This window comes from Vanellus vanellus (assembly GCF_965231255.1).
Source record: "Vanellus vanellus genome assembly, chromosome: 3".
Classification (NCBI taxonomy): domain Eukaryota; kingdom Metazoa; phylum Chordata; class Aves; order Charadriiformes; family Charadriidae; genus Vanellus; species Vanellus vanellus.
Genome location: NC_138907.1, coordinates 47841174 through 47867034, shown reverse-complemented (window position 1 = coordinate 47867034; position 25861 = coordinate 47841174). Strand labels below are relative to the sequence as shown.

The 25861-nt window shown below is 40.5% G+C and overlaps 2 protein-coding genes across 2 annotated transcripts in view; one reads left to right on the top strand and one right to left on the bottom strand.

The window, feature by feature from the left end:
* Positions 1 to 213: 213 nt before the first annotated feature.
* On the top strand, positions 214 to 5370 carry AGT (angiotensinogen; the record flags this gene model as incomplete). The annotated part of the gene is made up of 4 exons (XM_082480705.1): positions 214 to 1006; positions 3464 to 3728; positions 4197 to 4341; positions 5179 to 5370. The coding sequence occupies 4 exons, from the start codon at positions 214 to 216 to the stop codon at positions 5368 to 5370; spliced, it is 1395 nt and encodes a 464-aa protein (XP_082336831.1).
* Positions 5371 to 10688: 5318 nt separating this feature from the next.
* COG2 (component of oligomeric golgi complex 2) overlaps positions 10689 to 25861 on the bottom strand; it is a 32177-nt gene continuing 17004 nt past the window's right edge. Inside the window, exons 11-18 of the mRNA XM_082481612.1 lie at positions 24437 to 24498; positions 23007 to 23158; positions 21391 to 21591; positions 20490 to 20562; positions 19122 to 19264; positions 16798 to 16937; positions 12736 to 12916; positions 10689 to 11121 (exon numbers count right to left, since the gene is read on the bottom strand). Of these exons, the coding sequence (XP_082337738.1) occupies positions 11020 to 11121; positions 12736 to 12916; positions 16798 to 16937; positions 19122 to 19264; positions 20490 to 20562; positions 21391 to 21591; positions 23007 to 23158; positions 24437 to 24498 (1054 nt within the window). The 3' untranslated portion in view covers positions 10689 to 11019. The remainder of the gene's footprint in view (positions 11122 to 12735; positions 12917 to 16797; positions 16938 to 19121; positions 19265 to 20489; positions 20563 to 21390; positions 21592 to 23006; positions 23159 to 24436; positions 24499 to 25861) is intronic.

Here is a 25861-nt window from a genome sequence, read left to right as displayed (position 1 = left end):
CACCATTGAAACTGGTGGCCATCTCACCCTGGGCTTTTCAGCGGGCAGTCAGACCAGCCGGCACCACGCACTGAAATTCCTGCCTTTGTAACTCCAACACAGCACTAGCACCGCACCATGCGAGTAAGACAAACTGTATTTACAACAGGCTGATCAGTCTCCTTTCCTCCCCTCTTTTTCTTTCAGCAGACACTGTGGAAGCAACTTTTCAACATGAACCTGGGAGCAGATCTTCTCTGTTTGTTGGCATGCCTCACCGCAGTGACTTGCGACCGGGTCTACGTCCACCCTTTCAATTTGTTTTCTCTCAACAAGAGCACCTGTGAGGAGCTGGAAAGCCTGGTCCAGGAGGGAAAGAAAACTTTTGTCCCTGTCTCCATCGAGTCCCAAACTACACCCGCCTACGAAGATGACCTGAATGACAGGGACAAGCTGGAAGCCCCGAGCCTGAGTGGCCGGGAGAGGCAGAAACTGAGCCATGTGAAGGCCTTTGTGTACATCCTGGGCATGCGGTTTTACAGCAAGCTGCAGGAAGCACGGCGGGGCCAAAATGTGCTCCTGTCCCCAACCAGTCTTTATGGCTCCTTGGTGTCTTTCTACCTGGGCGCCTCAAACCAGACAGCAGCTGATCTGCAGGGTTTGCTGGGATTTGTTCCCCCGTCTGGAGACCCTGACTGCACCTCTAGGGTGGATGGGCACAAAGTCCTTTCCAGCCTGAGGATGATTGAAAACCTCGTCAAGAGCAGGGATGAGGAGCTGCTCTTTTCCAAGACGCTTTGCCTGTTCTCTGCCCGCGACGTACCCCTATCCCAACTGTTCGTGCAGGACTTGCTCCCCTCCGCTGATGCTCTCTACGTTCGAGCGGTTGACTTTACAAACCCAAGTGAGGCAGCAAAGCAAATAAACACCTTTGTGGAGGCCAAAAGCGAGGGCCAAACCAAGTGCTTACTGACAGGCATCGATCCATCCGCCGACCTGCTGTTTGCTGTGGACATCCACTTGGCAGGTACGAGGCAGAACTGCTCGTTTCAGGGGCAGGTTGGGTGAAGGACACGCAGTGGGCCTGCTCTTGGGAAGGAAGCAAGGTCTCCCGCGGCAAGAGAGAAGGGGTCAGATGAAAGGCTGGACTGCTGCTCCCTGTACAGTGCCCTGCTCCCCAGTGCTGTGCCGGGGGTCCTGCCTGCATTCTGCCACGAGCCAACAAGGGCAACGGGTAGGAGGTGGAGGGAGATGGCATCCAAGAAAATTTCCTTGTCCAGGAAGCTAAGGATTAGGAAAGGTGTGGGAAGGGGAATAAGAGAGGATTGTGCAGCATTTCTGACTGCAAAGGAACTAAAAGTCATGAGGGGCCTCCACCAAAAATGATCAGGAAGTAGATTTAAAGCAAGGCAGAGAAATACCTTTCCTCAGAACCTGCATTTCCCCAGGGGAGCTGGGGCTCACAGGTCAGAGGTGCAGATGCAAGAAAAGCTAAAAAAATATGGACATAACTCCTTTAGTGGCTATTAAACAAAGAAGTCTGGAGGCAACTTCTGGCTCAGGAAGCAACCAAACAAGATACAAGTTATGGAAGCAGGGAGCATATACAAAACTAGAAGAATTAAGGCAATGCCTTATTTACCTAGGGTTGTTCCATGCTGCTGCCCCAGAAATCCCCCTGTATCACAATTAAGCCTCCTCTTCTGACTGTAGCTGCTTTTCAACTTTCTTGCCACAGAATGCTGGAGATCACACGCTTTAAGACAGCTTGCCTACCAGTCACTGTATTTCAGAAAACTTGCAGCAAGCTCTAAGTTTCTAAGCAGGCCTCTGCTGATAAAAGTGGAGCTCTGGTGCCCATGAAATGCTTTTGTGCCTTTAACTTCCCACCTGTAAACTGGGTATTTTTCTTTTGCCTTCCATGGGTGCTGTCATTACCTGATCTCTGCTCCTCAGGGTGCTGTGAGCATCACCTTTCTCTTCGGTGTAAGGTCTAGCATAGAGATGATACTGCAAAAATAATTCTCACATTACAGACTTGGGCATGTCACAAGAGCAGAGTTTTCCTTTAGCAGAAGAATTTTTTCCTCTTCTTACGTATTGGAAACTTATGATTTTATTATCTTCTCAATTCTTATGATTTTATTATCTTCTCAATTCTTTTTTTTTTCCATTTATTTAACTCTGTTACCATCTTGACTTTTGCTATTCTGTGAGAATAAATTCTGCAGGTTATACAGATCCTGTGAAAATGGTTCCTTTCTGCTTTCTGCTTGCACCCCTTGTTCTTATAAAATAAGAAAAAAAAAAAAAAAGGACAGATCTACTTCCTTATTCTTTGTTTTGCTTACACCTTTCACATCTCCTACCTGCTGCTTCTTTTTGGTGAAGTTACAGTAGATGAAAGTGGCTAAATGCTCTTTATATGCAAAGTCATTTAAGAGGCACGCGTTCCTATGCAAAACCACTTACTATATATTAAATATGTTGGGCCCCAGCATTTATCTGGATTTATTGGAGAATAGACTAGTTAACGGTACAGCTAGACCAGCTCCTATTTATACCAATACCTATTACTTTAATGCAGGGAGGTCTGTTCTTTGCCACAACATATACATCTGTTATTCCCCAAGTCCACCCAATGGCAATTTCGAGATTTCTGATCTTTGCCCTTCTCACTGATGGCAGTAGTTTCTTTAATGCCAACAGGACTATGTACCTAACTGGGCAGCAGGACTTATCTCTGGGGCAGTGAGCAGAGAACATGCTGAAATGCAAAGCTGCACAGAAGCAGCGGGAGGTGAGAGCAAGGCTTTCCAAACTTGTGAACTGGGTAAGAAATTTATATTAAGGCTTAGCAAGCATTCAGGTATGTCCTTTTCAACCTCCTTGGCTCAGTCAACACTTTGGTGTTATGCTTACTGCCTTCCCCGTTGCTTTGGTTCATAAGGTGGCCAGGGGTGAGCCCTCAGCCCCAGCTTGTGGTAGCCTCCCTCTCCCGAGCCCACCCGGTTGCCTGAGAGCGCTCCTGTGGCCAGAGCTGGCCCTGATGGACGTGCTCCCAAACGTGCCATCGCAGCTGCTCAGGAGACGGAGAGGAAACCCAAGCACAGCCTCCACACAGGCCTACGAGCCAGCCGGGAGCCACGCGGCAGCCTGTGAAGAAACAGGCAACCAGGCAAGCAGGAATACTGTGGCCAGGAAAGGCCACAAAGCCAGCAGCACTACAGCAGATTTGGCCACAGTCTTGGTGGTCGCGGTCCCTGTGCCCTGAGTCAGCACCAGCCTCTGACTGACGCTACCGGCAGGCACATTAAAGGCAGGATACAAATATTTACAGTAGCTAAACATGATCTTATATACAGAGCCCTTGCCTAATGCACAGTGCACTGTTTCTAAACAAACATATATACCCACTGAGGGGCAGAGGGGAGGAGTGAAGGAAGAGAAGAATCCATTCCTCCCTTCTCAATCTGTTTTTCAGTGAACGTTAAGCAAGCCTCCCGCCTCAAAGAGCCTCAGGAGTTCCAGGTGGATTCAAACACGAAGGTCTTGGTCCCTATGCTGTCACTCACAGGGACATTCAAGTACAAAACTGACGCCAGCGGGACTTTTTCTGTGGTGGAAGTCCCCATCAGCCAGACGGCGCTGCTGGTGCTGCTGCAGCCCATCAACGGCAGCGACCTGCAGCACGTGGAGTCCGAGCTGCCGTTGCAGTCCTCGGCCTGGTTTCAGCAGCTGTCCCCAAGGTAGGGCTGGGGCACACGCAACACCCCCACAGGGACAAAGGAGACGGGGTGCACCACGCATGCCCGCCTGCTCGCTGGCCGGGGTCGGATCCTGCCAGGGCGGGTTTAACACCGAGCACAAACACCTGCAAATCCGGGGAGCCTCACTCCGAGGGAGCTCGACCTCAGCGGGATCGGCTCTTGATCTGGGGGAATTTCAAGGGAACAAGCAAGTGCCTTCCCATAGCTGACAAGACAGGACAAATGAATTGGGATGATCTGGGGATCAATAGTGTACACAGGGCAGATTCAGGGTGACTTCCCACTTGGAAACAGTAACATGATGCCTATCGGCCCTGTCCCCACATACTGAGCAATTCTTGTGGCTGTTTTCACGTGCCCCTTCCCCAGGACCGCCCAACCACCATGCTTTCATAGGGGAGAGCACGCACACACTCACCTCTCTCTCTCTCTCTCTCTTTTCTGCAGAGAAATTAAATTAACACTGCCGGAGTTAACAATAGAAGGCAGCTCCGATCTACAGCAGCTTCTTGCAGATATGGAACTGCCTGCGCTGCTGGGGAAGGGGGCAGATCTCAGTAAAATAAGCGACGCCAATCTAACAGTTGGAAAGGTACAGTACACATCACTGGCATCTAAAAAAAGTGCCTCCTGCTCGGTTTCAGCCTCTTTAACTGTATGAATTTACCTAGAACGAATCAGTCGGAGCCACGGGGGCCACATGCTAGTAGGAGACTTTCCAGATGACTGAATGATAGTGAATACTTTTTAGATTAACCCAGCAGCAGGAACAGGTTTGCTTTAACCTATTCAAACGTCATCACTGCAGCAAACATAACGTGCAACAGAGATGAAGTTTGAGGTCTGAGCGTGCTAGGTACTTTAGGTACAAATTAGACTGCATTCGTTACCACCTCCAGCTCAAACGCCTCCAGGTACCGCAGCTGGAGCAAGTGGTAGAGACTGCAGGCACTGGGCTGTTGAGGATAATCCTCCATCACTTTGGGACTACTCCCAGAAATCGCAAATGCAGGTGCGTGCAGCACACGCCCTTACCTGAAGGCAGGCTCCAGCATTCAAGTCCCAAGGGGAAGATGGAAGAGCTTGAAGGAGAGGGCTGTCTTTCATAAAAAGGCAGCAAACTCTGTTCCAGAAGTATAATTCAGGTGTCTTTAATTTTATTTTTAGAAGGCGTCCTGCCTTGAAAGTTCTGTCAGGGGCTGCAAGGGTACCAGGATTTCATCCAGCCCAAGTGTCCAAGAAGCTGTAGAGTTTTTTCACATTATGGTACAAGTACTCCAAGGTCTTTTTAAACATCCATGGAGTCCATCCTGTTCTGCTTACAGCTGATATAAGTTACTGATTACTTCATATGCATTTAAACCCTCATTTGTCTCTTCACTATCATGCTCTGATGACACTGGATTTACTCATGTGTTTCGCCTTACAGGTAATAAATACAGCCTTTTTCAAACTGACCAGTGATGGAACAGATCAGCCAGAGTACCCCGCAGCACAAAAGGAAGATTTGGTGTTCCTGGAAGTAACACTGAACAAGCCGTTCCTTTTAGCTGTTTTTGAAGAGAAGTCAAGGGCGATGCTTCTCCTTGGCAGAGTGACAAACCCACTGCACGGGGCTTAAATGCAAGCGTGGGGGATGGGGAGGGAGGGGAATGACACACATTTCCCATCACCTTTTTCTTATTCATCAGCTCTTTTTATGATCTTGTTGAGTGCTCTACTCAACTTTGAGATGAAGCAGGTAGTGTTTGAAATACAGCTTTTTGAAAGCTAAAACATTGCAGTATTTCATCCTTGTTCAGATGTTTCACAGGAGGCGACTCAAACTCTTCCTCCAGCTTCTTTTCTTTCCTTAGTCCCGCTTGGTCTCCCCCCTTCTGCCCCCAGCTCCCTTTTTTGATGCAGTGGGGACAAAGTAGTAGCCAGCACGGCACTGACTTAAAAAAAAATAGTTTTAGAAGCACAAGCAGCATTTACCATGGAAAGGTGTAGAAAAGGACCTCTTCATTCCTTAAGAGGTCACTTTTGAATTTTTAGTTTGGTCAGTTTTGCAAGAGAGACCCCCTTTTTTACAGTTTTACAGTTATCCACAGTGATTTCTAGCTTCATCAGCAACATTTTCCTTTAAAATGCTGCCAACAGCATGGGCAGGCTTCACTTGTCCCACTGAGACAAGATTTTTTGCCTTGGAAGCAAAAACACATTTAGAGGAAGTTTCTTCTTTCTGCAGCCCAGATGGATACATTCATTTCTTAACTCTAAGGAAAAGCTAAAAATAGGGTTTGGTAGCATTAATGAACTGTGATGGATAAATTCTTGTAGCCTGACAGAATTATATCCTATTTCTTTTAGGGGTGGAAAAAAAGGCCTATTATTCCAATACAATTCCATTCCTTGGATTACTTTCGAACCTGAGCGGCATTTATTACGGCCTTATAGTGAAAGAGACCATTGCTGGTTAGAGCCCAGATCCATAAACTTTAACATATCCAAACCATATGTTCTTAAAAAAAGAGTATTAATGGCAATAATCTATACTAGTATAAATGGTGTATGTGCTGCTACACATGAATAAAAAGGTTTCAATCCAACTCTTAACAGAGCCACGTAAAGGTTTGAATCTGTTGTTCCAGTTTAATGTTTATGAGGCGACACTTGAATTAGGAAGTGAGGAACTGGGAGTGAAATCTTGGTACTAAGGAAAGCCTCTCAGTGGAACAAGGATACTCCACCTCTCATCTCTAGATTTGTCTTTAGCACTGATGGCGTTTAGGAAATAACTGCAAACCTCTGGTACATGATGCCAGATGTATCCTAGACAGCATGGTAGCTCAGTGGCCCAAATGTCGACCTATTCCAAACCCACTAATGCCAGTGGCTTGCTATCGGTGATGTAGATACGCGACAGATCCTTCTAGCTTAATGGAAAAGACTAATAAATAACACAACTCACTCTCGAGAATACTAGGGTTTCCAGTGCTATGATATAGCATGCACGTATTTATCTGATTACACTGTATGTATTCCAGATGCTCTAACATCTAAATACTGTACTTTTATTATATACAGATGCAATTAAGTATAAATGTGTAGAGATGGAAAGATGCAAATAAAACCACTTCCAAGTTGCTTTGCCACAGTTCAGCTGGGTTTATGTCCATAACTACTTCCCTTGTTCTGAAATTTGCTCGAAGTCAGATTTATGTTTTTTAAGACAGTAAGTTGCAAATTATCATGCAATACAGCCAATGATACAGCTGTAAGCATGAAAGAGGCAGCTTCCAAGTGTTCATACTAATTTAAAAGTTATCCCATTTACTCATTAAAGTCAGAAGGCAGAATTGGCCACAAATAAAATTTCAGACCACAAAATCTTCCATTTCTATGTTGAAGATGGAGCATAACAAAAGGGAGCCCCTGGCCACGCTGTCAGGAAGTTCTGGGACAAAATGCCATTATTCACAGGTGGGGGCTGCACGCTGTTGGAGGGCTCCATACCCTCTTCAGCGATTACAGGCAGAAAAACAAACAAACAAAACCCACCACCCATGAAACCAAACACTTCTCAGAAGAGAAACTTTGTGGTGAAGAGCACCTCTCCACTGACTGTCTGGAGAAGAAAAGGAAGGAAGAAAGGGCCGAGACAGGGAAGCAAAAGTATACTGACCAGAGCAAGGAACTGGAAGAGAGAAGTGCTGGACCAAGTGCTGCAGTACCAAAAAGATAAGCTATGTGCACATGTACCCAATCTCCTAGATATTAAAATGGTAAAAAAAAAAAAAAAAAAAACACCAAACAGAACCACAAAAAACCCCACCCCAAACTCCCCCAACTAAATATACTCTCCTGAGACTTGCTTCTGACATTAATTTTACATCTAAAATTTTTACAGTATGTTATACTCTTCACTCTCCTCCAGTGGTCTCCTCCAGTTCCACCAAATTCCTCCACCAGGCACACAATGATGCACACTCCAAGCATCCAAAGCATCATTCACACCCTGAGCTCTCAGCTGCAGTCTACAGCTCGAGTCTAGAGAGTGAAGCACCTAAAATCATGCTCTAACAGACAGAAGATTTGGAGAAAGAAAACAAAGAGAAGGACGGGTTTTTTAAGGTTCATCAAAACAACACAGTTTATCCCTGAGTATAGCCTACAATTATGCTGATAAGCTTAAAAAAAAAAAAAAAAAAAAAACCTAGGCAGTTTGCTTCCTCATCCCTCCAGTTCAAGCACAAAAATACAACTGCTAATAGAAAAAGGAGAGTAAATATTCCTCACTATTGAGTGGTCTAGCCAAATACACATATTGCTAGTTATCTTTAGGTGATGATCCACTTCTGGTATAACCCACAAACTTGAGAATCCAATTACCATTTTAGAGAAAAACATGCCACCAACTCTTTCCCTCCTCAGTGCTATTATACAAAACCTCTTCCAGCTAAATTCCTTCCAGACTTAGAAAGGCATAGCATGTTTTCTAGAAATCCTAGAAGGGAAGAAGAAAAAGGCACAAAATTTGCATTACTGTCATGAAGTGAAGTGCACTTAAAAAAATCTGAGGAAGAGAAGAGGATTAGTAGCAGAAGACATCTCTATCAGAACACACTTACTTACATGGTAGATCCTCTCCTCCTGACTGATCCACAGTATTTGAAAATGCTAAAATTCATTTTACAAAAGACAAAGCCAATTCACACCTCTCATTTCTTTCAACAGGGGTCTCACAGAAATTTTTAACTAATGTGTATTCCACTGAAAGAAAATTAAATGCTATTCAAGTGAATAAAAGATGGGGAACTGACATAAAACCAGTGATGTAGACATTTACAGCAATCATAGGGTCATTCAATAATTTTGATTTGCTATACAATGTTATTTCCTGCCCTGAAATTAAAGCTGGTCTTCAATGGAAAAGAACAGAATTCAGCCCTTACACTCAGCAAGCTGATGACAAGTAGGAAGTGTTGTTATTGCAGGAAGGTGTGGGAAATCACGTGCAACAAAAGGGCAAGTAAGCTTTTCGTGTCTTTTTGGTTTGGTACACAGATTGCATCTTTCTCCCTGATTTTAGAGGATACAAAGCAAGCTGTTCCATCTTCAATCACTAGTATGTAGAGATCTCAGAATCCGCTACTTTTATGAAAGCTATTATAGAAATTTAGATTTATAGAGCTACACACCTTCCAAAATAAGAAGTTGCACAATGCACTTACAATACTACAAACACAGTCTCAGATTACAACTTACACATCCATTTTATAATAAGAAAACGTCGAAACCAACAGCAGCTAGTGGTAGCAAGACGTCTGTACTTCTGACACTTAATAAAAGCAAACAAAGAGGTGCAAGGAGATCAAGCTTTCTAGGTTCATCAATTAGAAGCCCAGAAGAATATAATATAGAATCATAGAACAGTTTAGGTTGGAAGGGACCTTAAAGATCATCCAGTTCCAACCCCCCTGCCATGGGCAGGGACACCTCCCACTAAACCAGGTTGCTCAAAGCCCCATCCAGCCTGGCCTTGAACACTTCCAGGGATGGGGTACCCACAACTTCCCTGGGCAATTTGTTCCAGTTTCTCACCACCCTCCTTATAGACACAAGGCTTCTTGCTTATAAGCAGCAAGAGTTATGTTCATTCAGTAGTGTGTCCCTAAGCCCTTGGCTGGCTGAGGATCTCCTGTCACTGAACAAAACCAATAATCTGACACCCAGCAAGTTGGTTCACTTCGCCGTTTTTCTTCAGCAATAAATTTGAATGCTCTCTCAATGTGTATGTTGCCATGAACAGAGAGATGCTAAGCAAGTTAGAAGAGCCAAATCCTGCTCTTCATTATTCAGACTGAATCCAAGAACAACCAACATAATTTTAAGCAGTAGTACTTTCCCCACCGCCCCGTTCATAAAATTAATTTTAGAAAAGTCATAATAATCACCTATGCTAATCACTTCAGAAGCACAGTGAGAACATAGTTGTCTCTTCTCAACTAAAATATGGTCAATTCTCCAACAGTGAGGAATAAAAACCTTGCTGCTGTGAAAGGTTTGCTCATGACAACTTCAATGCTACATAATAGCCATGTGCTACGAACTCTGTATCTCTAAGAATCTGGAAGACTTGCATCATCTTTGGCTCCCCATTAAGACCCAAGCTCTCTAAATACTTTAGGGGAGAAATAGGCATTTTTAATTAATAAATATGAACTAGAATTCCAGTGTTAAATTTTCACAGGGTAAAAAAACCCAAACAAACCACAAAACCACAAACAAAACCTTCTTTCACTCACACAGGGCATTCTCCCATCTGACTGTGTCATCTGTCCCTCACATATAAAAGAGAAGTGTCAATAGGCAAATCAATCTAGGTTCAAGAGGCGTCTTTGTTAATCTTTCTACCATTTAAAACCCTAATAACACTTTCAAACTTCCTGCTATATAAAGATGCACCTTGTCTGAAGTTACAAGAATTCTACATGTATTCAGTTACAATATTCCCCGAATTCTAATAAACAATATAATACAAATCAGGAATATGCCAACTCTGAATAAGTTCTAGCTCAGCGAATCAAGTTTTAGTTTGAAGGCAAACGGGTAGCCTGAATGTAACAGACAGTAAGTTAGATACTGATACTAGAAATTATTTTTGAAATTTTAAGTACTTTAAGAGCTTTCTTTATGCACCACTTCTCACCGACAAGGTCCATGAAAAAAACAAATCAATAAAATGAAAACATTCAAAACCCAAACAAGAGCTAACCATATCCCATGATGAGGAAAGCAGGGAAGTACAAAACAGTAACAAGAAATATCAGGTTCCTATTCCTGCAAGCACTTTCTTTATTCCAGAAGAGCTGGAATAAAGGCACTTTGAAAGCTTTTGACAGCCATCAATGAATACATTTGATTCAAAAACATACGGGACATCAAAAGTTTGGAAGACAATTTATTACATATTATTTTCATCATATAAGTTCATTCTTCTACATTTTAAGATGTACAACAAAAATAAAAAAAAATTTCTTCCACTTTTATTCTATAGTAGAAATTTTAGAACTTTTGATTGCTTTCCATATAATGGAAACCTATGGTAAATTCTCAGTCTTTCGGTGAAACAAGCCTGTCTTGACAGAAGATGCACTGATTTGTTGCTCACGACGCATTAGGAAGCACTTAATTGCTACTCATTTGGTAAAATAAAGAAGAGTTAAATTCTCTCTCTTTCTTCTGAGGGCATTGTTTATCTTCAGTCACATGCTTTCAAAAATATCTAGCATTGCTCTGCTGTAGCCTGATCCTTGGCAGTTAGAACCAGCTCTGTAAGGGCTGTAAAGCTTTTTATGCTGCTTGTTTCCAGTCCCATCTTTCGTATCTAAAAAGACACAGAAGAAACATTCATTTTCTTTAAAACATCAAAAGCTTATTAATTATTCTACTGAAAACATTTAGGAAAAGCATATGTTTTGTCCTGCATCGACATGCAGCATAAAACCACAACTGCATATACAGCACACTACAAAAAATAAAAAAGTGTATCCAGCTTTGCTCAGTTAAGTTTTTCCAGTTAATGCAGTGTCTTGCATGAAAATATTTGACCATCTTCTAGGCAACTTGTAACAAAAGCCAGTTGGAAGTTTTCCAAAGAAACAGTCAGAAAGAGAAACTTGGCTGGAAGTTTATTTTTAATGCATTGATTTCATTTGAAATTTTTTCAAACCCCAAATGAGGTTTCTGGGCAAAACTTGCAAGATAAACATGAATACATCCAAGAGCAGCCAACAGCATGATGATGAAGGCATTTCAATAGGCTGCAAGAGCCTATGGTCCTAGTCTCAAACTTCCTGCGGGATGAAAACAACTCTACAAATAGAGAGGTTGCTACGAGTCTTTTCTTACCCAGGAAATCTACTGCTCTGACAATTAGAAAAATATGGCCGTGAGAAAACTAACAGTGCACTGAAAAAGCGAAATCTGGATATAAATAAAACCATAATGAAATGATTCGGAAAAGGTGTTTGATGCTGGAACTCTCCGTAATGTTCACATGTACCAAAAGAGCTCCTAAATGATTATGAATAATCTATCCCAGTTCAGCTTAAATTCACACTGCAGTGATGTTAGTGCACATAATAAAAGAACAAAAGCCCAACCCAGCCAAAACCTGCAAAAATAGTTTTTGTTAGTAAGATTTCCATACTTCCACCCAAATCATCTTCCTTTGTGATAATTCTCAGATAGGAGAAAAGCATCTGCTCACACACAGACAGATTTTATCTACCTGTTATAAAGCAACAGCATATGCTTATAAACAAGACTGATGACAACTGCTAGGCAACTAATGATACGGACTTGCACTTGGAAGTTTGTTTATTTCTATGTATAATTTTTAGAAATAAATGAGTACAAATCAGTATGCTTATACAATTTGATGTAGCTACTGCACACATTTCCTGGAATATTTTCTTCTTTTATTTGTTTTGTTATTTAAGATTCACATCTGGCACTGAAAGAAACTTACAGAGCACAACAAATAAGGCTAACATCTTCAAAGGTCTTGGGAACAGACCCCTGAATATGCAGTAAGCCAAGGCTGGAACTACCCAGAGAGAAGGCAAACAAAAGCAGGGCCATAAATATGTTTCCATCAGAGCTAAGGAAGGTCCCTGCCCTCTGATCTGTCCACACAGTTTCTGCTTTGTGCTTCTAAGTGCTAAGCAGCACTTGAATTTTGAATAGTAAGAAATAAAAGTTTTGCATTTTTATTAGAAAGGACAGGAAAGCTCGCATTGCTGCAGTCGTATCTACAACCACCAAGGTCTCAAGTCACTTCCATTATGCAGATAGGAAAAAAATAAAGCAAAACCCCAAAAAACCAAAACCACACCAACAAAGCTTTCAAAATGAAAAAAATAAGCCAAACTTCCCTTTCCTCCTCTATATTACTCCTTTCCAAAACCAGTACACAAACTTATTTCTCATAACTTACTTGTTCTCCAAAATACTCAACATCTAGGGCCAGCTGCAGTCGGATTTTGTTATCATCACTCATGCCCCCATTTGTACCAACAGGGTTTGAAGCTACATTTCTTCTGGCTTGCTTCAATCTTTTAAGGCTCTCTTCCATTTTCTTAACAGAACTTAGCACATCAGATACAGTTTCATAATACCTAAATTAAAGAAGATTAATGAGAAAGAAAAAAATTACACTTTTACAGAAAAGCCTACTTTGTATATCAGTACATCACTAGCCCTGAGAAAAATGCTGAGCAACACTGGGAGGAATAGTTTTCCTTGCAAGGAAGCTATTTATGTTTCCATCATTATCAGTTAGAAGCCTCCTTCTCATCACAACATTTTGGACCTGTTCAAGATGTTTAAACTCAATACAGACCAAGGAATGCAATCGCTCAATTTCAAACAGTCTGAATTAGCCTCTATTTAGAACCAGTAGAGCGCTAAGTAGAACTCCTTTTATAAACAGTACAAGAATAACTGCCTGACAGATGAAAAAATACATCATTTTAGACAAGTTCTAGAAGTGTCCATGTCTACAAGAGCATGCAAGTGCACACCAAAAGTCTACTTCTAAAATGAAGAAACTGATCTCAACAGGACTCTCAGAAAGTTGGCACGAAAAGCCAGAAGAACATTAATGCCAATTTAGAAATGGTATAGATGGAATAAAACATCGCTTCATAGATGGAATAAAACATTGCTTCCCACATGCTGGGATCCATATTAAAGAAAGGATAGAATCAAACAAGGTAACAAATCAACTAATCAAGAAAATTTTAAAAAGCCTTATGGACTGAAATCCCATGCCAAAATGGGAAGGGCGTAATACCATGTAAATTAACTAACAGATGCCCGGGACTGTGAGTTGTTAAGAATAGCTAAGAGGAGAAAATAGAGCAACAACAGGAAATTAAAGGATCCATATAGAGAAGTGACCAGACTGAGCTATGTTCTATGATTTGCAAAATACGTAACTTTCAAAGAGCCTCTCCATGACAGTGGTCAAACTATTACTGTAAGTATAAAGAAAGCTGAAAGAATCTTCCCAATGCTTACTTTTAAAGAGGGAGGCAACAGAAAGCAGTCAAGCTTTCTTAAGAGATAATTAGATAGGAACGGCTGGAGAAAAAGTGCTTGCCAGTGCCATGGAAACTGTTTCAAGATACCATTCTGCAAAAAGTAAAAGTATACCAATAAAATTCAACAATGCACTCTTTTCACATCTTGGTATTTCCCAGTCACTTGTGAAGGCTTCCTACTGCTGTACTTAGAAATTCATCTGCCATTAAGGAAGTTTAGTTCTCAGTGATTTTTAACAAGAGTTTATGCTCTTTTCTGTTGTTCTCATTTGGGTGCAAGAAAATATTGTCCCAGCAGGAAATTAAATTAGTTGTTTGCCTCTACATTGTCAGTGAAGAAACTACAAGACTACCCCATTTAATAAATTCAGTTTCTTTGTCTCTTCTCCTGTTCAGGGAGGATTAGACATTTTAAAACAAACTGATAAAAACAGAAACAATAAATTATGAAAAGAGGGTTGGGACAATCCCAAGCACAAATACAGGCTTGGCAGGCAATGGATTGAGAACAGCCCTGAGGAGAAGGAGCTGGATGTGCTGATTGATAAGAAGCTCAACATGAGCCAGCAGTGTGCAATCGCAGCCCAGAAGACCAACCTTATCCTGGGCTGCACCAGAGGAAGTGTGGCCAGCAGGTCGAGGGAGGTGATTCTGCCCCTCTACTCCACTCTCATGAGACCCCACCTGGAGTACTGCATCCAGCTCTGGAGCCTCCAACATAAGAAGGACATGGACCTGTTGGACCGAGTCCAGAGGAGGGCCACGAAGATGATCAGAGGGCTGGAGCACCTCTCCTATAAGGACAGGCTGAGAGTGTTGGCATTGTTCAGCCTGGAGAGGAGAAGGCTCCGGGGAGACCTTACTACAGCCTTTCAGTACCTAAAGAGGGCCTAGAGGAGAGCTAGGGAAGGACTTTTTACTTGGGCATGTAGTGATAAGAGGAGGGGGAATGGCTTTAAACTGGAAGAGGGTAGGTTTAGATTAAACATCAGGAAGAAGTTTTTCACTTTGAGGGTGGTAAGGCACTGGAACAATTTGCCCAGGGAAGTTGTGGGTGCCCCATCCCTGGAAGTGTTCAAGGCCAGGCTGGATGGGGCTTTGAGCAACCTGGTTTAGTGGGAGGTGTCCCTGCCCATGGCAGGGGCGTTGGAACTGGATGATCTTTAAGGTCCCTTCCAACCTAAAGCATTCTATGATTTAAGGAATTAAAAAACGAACCTGCCAAACTTACCCCTGTGTTTAACCACTACCACTGTGTGTCAGTTTGGTAATGCCTACATGGAAAGAGAGAAACTGCTTTTTGGGGAAAAAAGGCTCTGGATGGATCCAAGGAACTACAGAACAGCTATTTGCTTTGTGTGGTGTCACCAGATTTACTGAAGTTTTAAAAGCAAGTCTTAGTAGACACAGAGAGGTAAACAGACAGATCACTCTAAGATATTTTAGCTCTACAAGCATGTAACTTGACATTCCCAAAATCTTTGGAGTCCTTCAATGATGTTACTTAAAAAACATCTGCTATGGGTTAAGCGTAAGCTTCTTTTCATGGACTAATAACTGGTTGAAAGAAGAGACATCAAGCTTGAATAAGTAGTTTTTGTGCAAAATGGAAGTAACTAGTGGAACCCAGACCAATCTATGCTTGCCCTGTCCAAAACACTTAAGAATAATTTTAAGGACAGTTAATGAATATTTGAGTGTCAAACTGTCTTATAGTTTTAAGTTTATTCTGAATAAGCGAAAAAAAGTGACTGCGAAGTGCTGCTGATGCATTGGGCATTAATAAGTACCTGAGACATGCCAGTAGTGGAGCAGCAGGGAGGGATAAGGAGGCAAAGGGCAGGAAAGAACTCATGTTCTGACCACAGTTTAAATCTTCGGCATGATGTGGCTAATTCTGAGAAAACATCAATCCAATGCTCAGCAGCAGTCAACAGACAAGACAACTTGCTAAGAATTATTAGGAAAATCATGTAAGGACAGACAAAAATCACCAGCATCACACTTTAAGCTGTAGGGACTCTTCTGATCGTACCACCTATGACCAGAAAGGACAAAGGAAAACAGCAAGCAACAGCTATAAAGATGGGAAGAGGAAACATCAAAATAGGCTAAGGGAACTCTCTAGTCTGAAGCAAGATTACAGAGATACATAAAATTACAGCTGACACATGGAATAAATTGTCCGTAATGCAAGAAGTAGCGAGTATTCAGTGAAATTATTTGACAGAACTTCCAAACAAAAGCAAGTATTGCTTTCTCATGTTACATAGTTTAACTGGTTGAAGTCACAGAACACAATCCCATGGCAGTATGAATTTAAAATACAGCTAGACAAATGGATAGAAACAAAATCCATTAAGGAACTTAATACAGATGGATATTCATGCTCAAGAAGTCCTCAAGATGCTAACTAGGAAACAGAAGATCTATTAAAGAAAGCATTGCTTTATGACTGCCTTATTAAACTGTGAACAGTTAGCTCTTCAAGAGCTAAATGAATCCAAAGGTGTTTTTTTTAAACCCCTAAAGTTGGATAATCATTACTCCCATTAAAAGTCAAAGGAAAATAGAACTTTTCTTGAAAATTCAACCATTGTTCACTGAAAATAAGATGAGGCTGAGGTTTATGTCAATTCTGAGCCAAAATGCAAGTTTTTAGTTCACTGTTGCATTACTAGAGCTAAACAATTTTTCAAATGCCTATCCACAATGACACAGTTTGCACAGATCTGAGCAAAAGTCAAGTCTCTGGACTCCCTGCCCTGCTTTTCATCAGCTGAATACACAACACCAGAGTAAATCTGAAGAAATATACCCTGCCAAAAGAGGGGTATATTCTTGTTTTCTTTACAGTTGTGTTCATTCATAGTGTTCTGTTTTTTTCCTGTGCCCATTCAATGGACACTGGAATTTTTATTTAATCAAAAGAACGTTCTGTATAGCTCTCTTACTTCTTTGTGCTTTCAGAGAGGGCACCTTCCAACCATTGATGAATCACAGGCTGTTTCAGTATATCTTTGTATTCGTTCTGCAGTCGGTAGAAGGGCTTAAGAGCACTATCAACATAAGGTGAAGCTTTAGCTGGCACCTCCTGGTAGACAACAGAGAAACAAGGTGGGGAAAAAGAACCAGTAATTTACTTAGTGAAAACATCAACACTGAATTATAGCACATATATAAAATGCTAAGCCTGTACCTAAACAGATACATACTCCATTCAGAACATATCAATGAAGAGATCACCATACACTGGAAAGACATCATCACAAAATCATTCAGTAATGTTATAAATGTGATATAATATAGAACAAGGTTCAAAATGACCAAAGCTTTTTGAGAGATGCCACTCCTATTACAATGGCATGGTCCTGAATGCACTTTCTGCTCACACTGATTTCAGAGAAAGCTGAGGAGACTCAGCGTCCACAACAGCCTATTACATCTTTGTTAAAATACCTACTATTTTGTACTATACTTCACTAAACTGAAGACATTGTTCCTTCTGTTCTTATACCATCCTGATCCCTCAGTATATTTTCCAGAATAATACTTTTGGGACAACTAATATCCCCTCACTATCTTCTTCTCAGCTAGCTTTGATTGCAGAATGCTTCATCTCTCCAGGGACAATCCACACATAGCTTGGGTGAACCTCATGCATTGCAAAGCAACAGAACATATCCAGGGTACACACAATCCCTGACACCTGAAGTACCTCATTAACCTCTTAGAGTTCCAAATCTTAGAACTTGGTCAATCAAAAGAGCCTTTGCACAACTCTGAATCCTGCAAAGACTATCTTCAAGCCAAATTCTGAATTCTGCTGAAAAAAATCTAAGTATTAGAACACAGCAAAAACAAAGTTGCCAAAACTTAACATGACTGTAATAATGTACCTTCTCTACCCAAGTTGTTTTGCTCCTGTTTATCAGTTCAGGCTTTGCACCACTTAAAGCCAGTTAGACTGAGGGCCAAGACAGCGGTGCAGTGACACTCATATAGACCTCAAGCTAGTAACTCAACTGAACTGAAGGTGGCCAGGTCTTATGTCTCTGTTTTGGCACAGTTAGCACACCATCTGCTTTAACATCCCATGGACAACTGAGAGATGATGGCAGTCCACTAAATCACTATGCAGTGTTTGCTTTCAGACAACTGAGCTAAGCAGTGTAGGGTTGTTGGATTTTTCACCCTCCTTGGACTTACTTTGTTCTACTCTTTCCTGAACTTTAAGTAAAAATATTCTGTGTTAAAGACAGAACAATCTAGTCACTACATTGATGAATTTATTAGCCTTGAGGTTGTTTCCTCTTTTTAAATACAAGTTCTGATTAAGCATGTCCTTAAACCTAAGATAGTGAGAAAACCTAATAATAAAATGAAGTAAGAAACTACTCCCTTAGGAACAATTCTCTTCCAGCTTACCCTAAATGTTTACTACCCAAAGAAAATTTAATATCCTTGAAAGAAGTAGATTTAATAGCTCTAAATTTTTCCATTTAGCCACTGAAAAAGCACAGCACTGCTGGTGGCAATGTAGTTTCTTCATGATACCCAGGAAAGCCCCACTGCCAACCAAAACAACCCCAAAAACAGTGCCCATTTGAGCCTGCCTTCTGTGTTCAAATTAGGCAAGGATGTAGTAGTCTGTGGTCCCCGTTACTCAAATTTTTTTCAATTGCCTGAATGATACCAAGCTAACTACTAACACAACTGTGCAGACTGGCAAAGGCAAGTCACAGTAGTAGAGCAAGCGAAGATCAGACAATCATTTTTGGTATCATATTTCACCATTACTTTTTATTATCAACAAATTACTCTTTTTGGCCGTTCTCATCGTGCTCCTTCTCTGTAAGATACTTCTTTAATCAAATCCCAGCAGCTAGCTCACTGAGAGGTAGCTTCTTGACATAGCAGGCAAAAGTGTCATCCCCCCAGAAGAAGCCTGCCACTCATCAGCACTGCATCTTATGGTATACACTATGACACGAGGGAAACAAATCTATTCTCATTAATCCTTTTTCTTTTGTACATCAACAGTTCTTCTCCTTACCCTTGCTTCTATCTCAGGGCTGTGCCCTCATCACTACCTAAAATTTTGAAATGTTTTTTTTTAACTTTTCAATGAAGTAAACAGTAAGTCACTTATGTCAAGAGCTCTTGACTGTCAAGTAGATATGGACAGGCCTGAAAATCTCATAAATGTACTGCCTGGTTAACTTTTGTAGCATAGGCTTTTCTGAGATTTATTTTTTCATCTGCAACCAGCACTGACCTTATTAGTTCTCCTATATAATCTTGGAACTTCCAGTGCACTCTTCAGGTAAGCAAAGGAGGACTCACTGAGATCCTGGATAATCCTGTTATTCAAGGTAGGCATGCAGGCTGATAAAGATGTCTTTGAGTCTTCCAAGGCCCCTATTGAAGTAAAAATGCTAAAGTTTAAACTGAGCTACCCTGCCCAATCACTATATAAATTATGTGAACCCCCCCATCATCCCAGTCTCACTCACTACCCAAGATGGATGCTGGTATCAAATACAGGATGTTTACTAAATAAAAACACATCAGCAATTTAGAAAACACATCCAGTAACATCAACCATTCCTCAGCCAGAAAAACAGATAGAGGGAAGGAAAGAAAAAGGGGCAAAGTAACATTCTCCAGGTTCCCAGTTTTTTCAGTATTACCAATGTAGCAAGAGACTTGAATCAAAAGGCTCTGAGCTATCAAGGAAACCATAGTTGTGAAATTTTTTCTCATAGTACCTCAATTCCCTATGGAGTGACTGGAACATGCTCAACTCAAAGCTGTGGCTGACAACAGACCATCTACTGAGTGGGGGATGTGCACAATCTCCTACCTCTCTTATGGACAATAATCTTAATTTAGAGATTTAAACGGAATTCACAGCAGAACTTCTGGCTATACTTGAAGACAGGGACCAGTTTACTCACCCAGCTACTACAAATCTGGCATTAACTACTAAATTAAAATCAGGCACCATGTTTTATACAAAGAATGATAAAAAAACCCAACAAAACACCACAACCAGAAAAAAAGAGGTTAATATACTTAACTGCTTCTGTCTTCTGAAATTAAGGTATTTAACTATGAAACTTTGATAACTATCCTCCTTACGTGATTTAGCAGGCCAAACAGAAAAATCTTTTAAGAAAAATATTTTAGTTTGAATTGGATAATGGAAAGTGTCTTCTTACTTCTTCCCCATTTCCTTTACAAGTAGATGTTTAAAGATATGATACGAATCTCCTAGTCTAAGGTCCCCCACCTACTGGAAAGGCACCCTAATTACTGGACAATGACAAGTTACTCAAAAAAAAAAAAAAAAAAAAAAAAAAGAGAGAGGAGAAAAATAAAAAGAGCCCACCCCCAAAAAAACCCAAAGCACTTCAGACTCACTCAATTTTAATCAACCTTTTCCAGACTCAATGTGTCTGTTCAAGATAGTTTCTATTTAACAATCTACACCTAAAGCAGCTTCATTAAGTAAAAAAACATTGGTATTTTCTAATTTTTCATTGTAAATAATGAAACTGTGTGGAAAAGCTGATTTTGTTTGGTTGGCAGAGGGGATCTGGGAGAAAGGGGAAAGGAAGTGAATTCAGTGTTTCAGCTTTACCTGCAATACAAGATACATTCTTGAAGCCAATCATTTCAAGTTTTGGTTTAATCATTTCTAAGATGTCAGGAATCTGAACAAAAAACCCAAGAGATACAGTCATGTTATAAACATATTTTAATTACTCTTCCTACATTCTGTATGTTCCAGTGCATCAAAAGACACCTTCAATCTTTTCTACTTTTTTACTGCATTTATGGGAAACTGGTACTAGAAAAATACAATATTCACAGGAATTAAGGCCTACACAGTAAATCCCCTACCTTACTATTGTCCCCAGAGGAAATAATTTAGCATTAACAAAATATTATCAACCCAGATGCAACTTACAACTTCACAAATTACAGACATTTCAGCCTTATTGACCAAAAATATGCAGAAGTCATCCCCACTGAATGAAAATTAATACCATACAACTCTTTTCAAGATTCTGGATCATTAGTAAAGTATAATCATGATCATAAAATCTTTTCTCTACCTCAAAGACTAAAACTGGAAAGCATTTAAAAGAGAACATAATATTAAATCTGAATATTGCACCACACTCCAAGTGGCAACAGGGATTTTACCAGCAAAGGTAAGACTCTGGGACGGCAATGCTTTGCACCAAAAATGAGCAGAAATTATTATTTTAGGGTTTAAGTCCAGCAGCTACTGATAAAAAGAGTTTAAATACCTGAAGATGTTTCTCTGTAATCTGCCATTCTAAATAAGCATAGAGTAGACCATTTATTTCAGGTAATATTTTCTATATCAGACTACTCCACTTTTAGCATTTAAGATAAAAAAACAGCTTTACAGTACATTATTTTAAATAATTTATTGCCCTTAACAAGATGCCAAGCAATATTGGCACATAGATCAAGGAAGACTCTTTGTAAGTAAAGTCATAAGCACAAACCTGATCCTGGAGTTTGTCCAGATCTGCAGCAACATATACCAACTGAGTACTAGATATAGAAGGTAATGGCTGACTTTCTGGAGAAGACCCATTCCCTTGGTCCTCACCAGGGTTGAGGCTTACAGAAGACTCCTTTCTACCAACTGGCACAGATTTTTTGCTTTCCTTCGTGTTCTCACAGGAAATGGGCCTTAGAGAAACCTGAAACATCAAATTGAGATGCGAACCCTAGCAATAGTGAAGGCAGTTAAAGTTAGACAAACAGAAACAGTATATAAAGGATTTGTTTTCAGCAGCAGAACGGCACACCTAAAAGGCATATTAGCATTCCCACATTATGTTTAAAAAGATATCTTTAAAACAGTTTTTGGTGCACTAAGGAGTTGGATGATTTGGAGCAAATTCGTCACTATAGTAGAGGGCCGCCCAGTCCTACAGCAATTTTCACCTGTGTGGTGTTCAAATGAACTACTGCATTGGAGGAATGTGCAAGAGCAAAAATTTGATCATTACCTGCTTCACAGAAATACAGTTAACTTTCATATGCTGGAATACAAAAATCATAACCAAAGACTGCTGTCAAACAACCCCTTTCTCTCACCTCCTCAAGCCCTCTGCTATCAGGCATGTGCTTCACTCAAGTACTCTATTTTAACCCTGGTACTTATCAGTACTTTTCATGAGCCAATTTAGCTGAGAGAACAGAGTCATTCAGTCTTAAGAGAAGGATAAAGCTGTCTTCAACTGCCTAAGGGGCATGTACAGGGAAGATGGAACGAAACTTTTCCTTAAGGTACAGTGACAGAGTAAGAGGCAATGGACATGGACTGTAGCATAGGAAATTCTGATCAAATAAGAGGAAAAAGTGGTCAGTCGTTGGACTAAGGTTCCCAGAGAGGCGTGAAATTGCCAGCTCTGGATATACTCAAAATTCAATTCGAAAAGGCTCTGCATGCCCTTATCTTAGCTGGCCCTGTTCTGAGCAGGAATTTGGACCAGATGACCTCCAGAAGTCTCTTTAAATCCCAATTATTCCATCATGCTCTCTTTCTATGACACAAGAAACAGGGGGAAACTTGTATGGCTGGGAGCAGAAGAGCAAAGCGCAACCTCTCCTGCTCAGAAGCAGGGAATCATTGGTGTTGAGTCAGCTGCCCATGAAACTTGCAGTTCTACAGTCTCAACGTTGAACAACTGATCCAGATTAACTACCCCCCCCCCCCTTTTTTTTTTTTTTTTTTTTTTTTTTTTTTTTTACAGGGGTTATTTTTCACCTGGCTCAGTTTCACAATTTTGTTCACTGTATCAACGAGTGAACACACAAACAGAACAAAACCAATTACTTTTCAGTGACAGAGGCAGCCTTAAGCATACATTGAAGTACAGCCTTGGCAACCATCAGATAGTAACACCGCAGAAGTGGTATTTGTGGTTAATAACATATTTTGCAGTGATACTTTTTATAAAACAAACTCATGAACTGGTTGAAAGTGTTCTTGTTAAAGAATGTTAAGTTCAGAAAAAAGCGCTTAAAGAGGTCACATACTTTATTTTAAAACATCTCTTAGTGATGGACATACCCAAGCACCAAAACTGTAAGCACGCTGTTCTCTTACCTCACCAATGAACACAGAGTAGCGTGCCAAAATCTGCAGACTAAGTTTCCACAGACGGTGTGCTAATAACGGTAAAAACATTTGATCTGACCAGCACTTCAGAAGACTCATCCAGACCATGTGAGTGGCCAAAAGACAATATGAGCTGCCCGCTAGAAACAATCAGACAACAAAGGTCAACTTGAATCACATTTTTAAAAGATGTAACATCAGTGTAATTGCATTACCTGAGGGTTTTAAAAAAAAAAAAAAAAAAAAGTAAAAAAAAGTCTTCCAAAGAGACAGAGTCACAAACATAGCAAAGAGGATTTATTAAGCATTGTATGAAACAAACTCCTAAAATATTAGCTCCTCATTGCTTTAGATCTCAAATTCCACTAAGTCTTGCTGTAGCTGTGCATGCAAAAGCAACAAATGAGAATTTGCCTGCAACAAAGGCAGGAACAGCTTCGTGAAATAATCCACTTCAGGAGACAACACTTTCAGGATAATTTTTGGCTGTCTTACGAAGAAGTTATATTAGACATGCTTGCCAGCCTTAACTGTAATGTTCCCTTCGCACTAAACTACTGCTCCTGCCACAGTTATATCTGAGATACTTGCTAGAAATATTTATTTAAAACACAGTAGGAATATCCATACTGAAACAAAATACTTTTAAAGCAGTTCATGCACGAACATTTTCTAGCATACAACTCGAGAGCTAAAGGACGTGCTGTTCCAGGCAAACACCTTGAAGTGGCAGGATTTATGCATTTCGTCTCCCTTAGGACTTTTTTCTCCTTGCTCTCTTCAGAGAGCATTTGTGTATATATATACACACACACAGACACACATATTTATGTTGCTCTTAGCTGCCTTCTTCAAATGTATTTAGTCTGTTAACTGAAGTAAGCTTTTCTGGCTACAATCTACTTCTTAAGAATATACCAAGTTTTGCCTTCCACTCTAATCCTTCCTGCGCACACCTTCTCATCTGCCACTAAATTAATGCATGTTTTTGGAGCAGACACCAACACTATAAACCATAGCAACCCTAACTGCTGCCAACAGCCATTTTTTGCCTTTATGTAATACTAAAAAAATATGCCCCAATAACACAGCATAGCTTTTTGGTTGTCACTTAGAGGATGCCAAATCCCAATTTAGTTCCTTCTTGCGCCGAGGGAATAGTTCCACAAATATATTAATGGTTGCTGCCAAAAAGGCTGTTTTTAGTAACTAAAGTGATCACTGAACAGTACTCTCATATTGCCTTCTCTATAAAAATGTATTCTACTGTTTAATCAGTCCATCAGAAAACAGAAAGCTCATGTGAACCTGTAGGATGCATGTTACTAAATACTAAATAGACAAACGGTAATCACTGCAACTTACACCACTGATTCCTTCACAATAAAAAAAATCATTTTTTGCCATAAAAAGTTTACCTGGTGCTTCCTCTAGTGTATCTGAAAGTGCTTCTTCTAAGGCCCCTGCTATTTCTCTGAATCTAAGAGACAGAAAAGTTTTGAATATTACAATCCAACAATTGCTTAAATTGATGTCTAAACATTTTTTCAATGTTTATTTCAATATTATTCCAATGTGTTATCAATGCACATACACAGATTTTAAACGTGGGGTTATTTTTGCCCAGCGTACACTGGGATATAAACCAGACCAACATTCAAGAAAGAGAACCTTTGACATTTCACAGGCAGATACGAAGCTTATACTTTGGGGAAATGACTAAAGTCACAGTTATAAACACTATCAAAATGATAGCTCACAGTGTCAACTCCTCAGCTGTTTTGAGGAGTGAAGTTTTTTGTTTTGTTACTGTTTTTAAACTAAAAGTGAACACATTGTCTCATACTTGCTTTAGCTGACCTTCAGATATGTCATGTGACACTGGAGGCTTCAGCTTTCTACATGTTTGTCAATGAACAGTGGCATAAGGTTCTGCAAACAATTCTGTACCTGATAAAAATCAATAGTTCATAGAATCATAGAATGATTTAGGTTGGAAAGGACCTTGAAGATCATCTAGTTCCAACCTCCCTGCCATGGACACTTCCCACTAGACCAGGTTGCTCAAAGCCCTGTCCAGCCTTGAACACCTCCAGGGATGGAGATTCCACAACTTTTCTGGGCAACCTGTTCCAGTTCCTCACAGGATGCCTTGACTCCCTTTTTAAACATTCACCTTCAAAAAAGTAAAAAATCCCCCCTCACCCCCCCAATTATTTTGGTATAACAGCAAAGTTAATATTAAAACCTCTGATACTTTTCCATATTTAAAGCATATTGGCTAAACAACATAGCATTCCCCTGATCTAAAAATTGTCAAGCAAGAGCTGTAGAAAATTCTTCTTTAACCAGGTTGTCCCTCTAAATGCAGAAACAAAGCTATCATTTTAAGCTCCCCTATACAGAGTTCTACTGTCATTGTTTTCCCCTTTCTTGCTTTTATGTGCATCATAGTAATTCTGTGAGCTTTTCTATCAAACTTACTCATTACAAACCTGTAAGGCTCCTCTTAAAGCCTCTTAACTGTCATTTCCAGATCAGAACAGGGGCCCACCTATCTTTTCTTGTTCAAACTCCTTATGGATTAGATGCATGTTTAGCAATTAAACATATTTTAGAAATATTTGTGAAATGGCTTCAAACCCTTGCTCCTGCCTATGCACCACTTCCACTGACAGAGCAGTATCTTTAAGTCTTATGGTGAAAAGGATTAGGAATGGAATCAGATTTTTAACAGTGACATAATTTTTGCTGAATGTTTCTTACATAGGAAAATTTTCCCCAATGTGGGCTTCACTACAGTTCTAACAGCAAGGGAAAGAGTTACTGGGGCTGTTTGTACA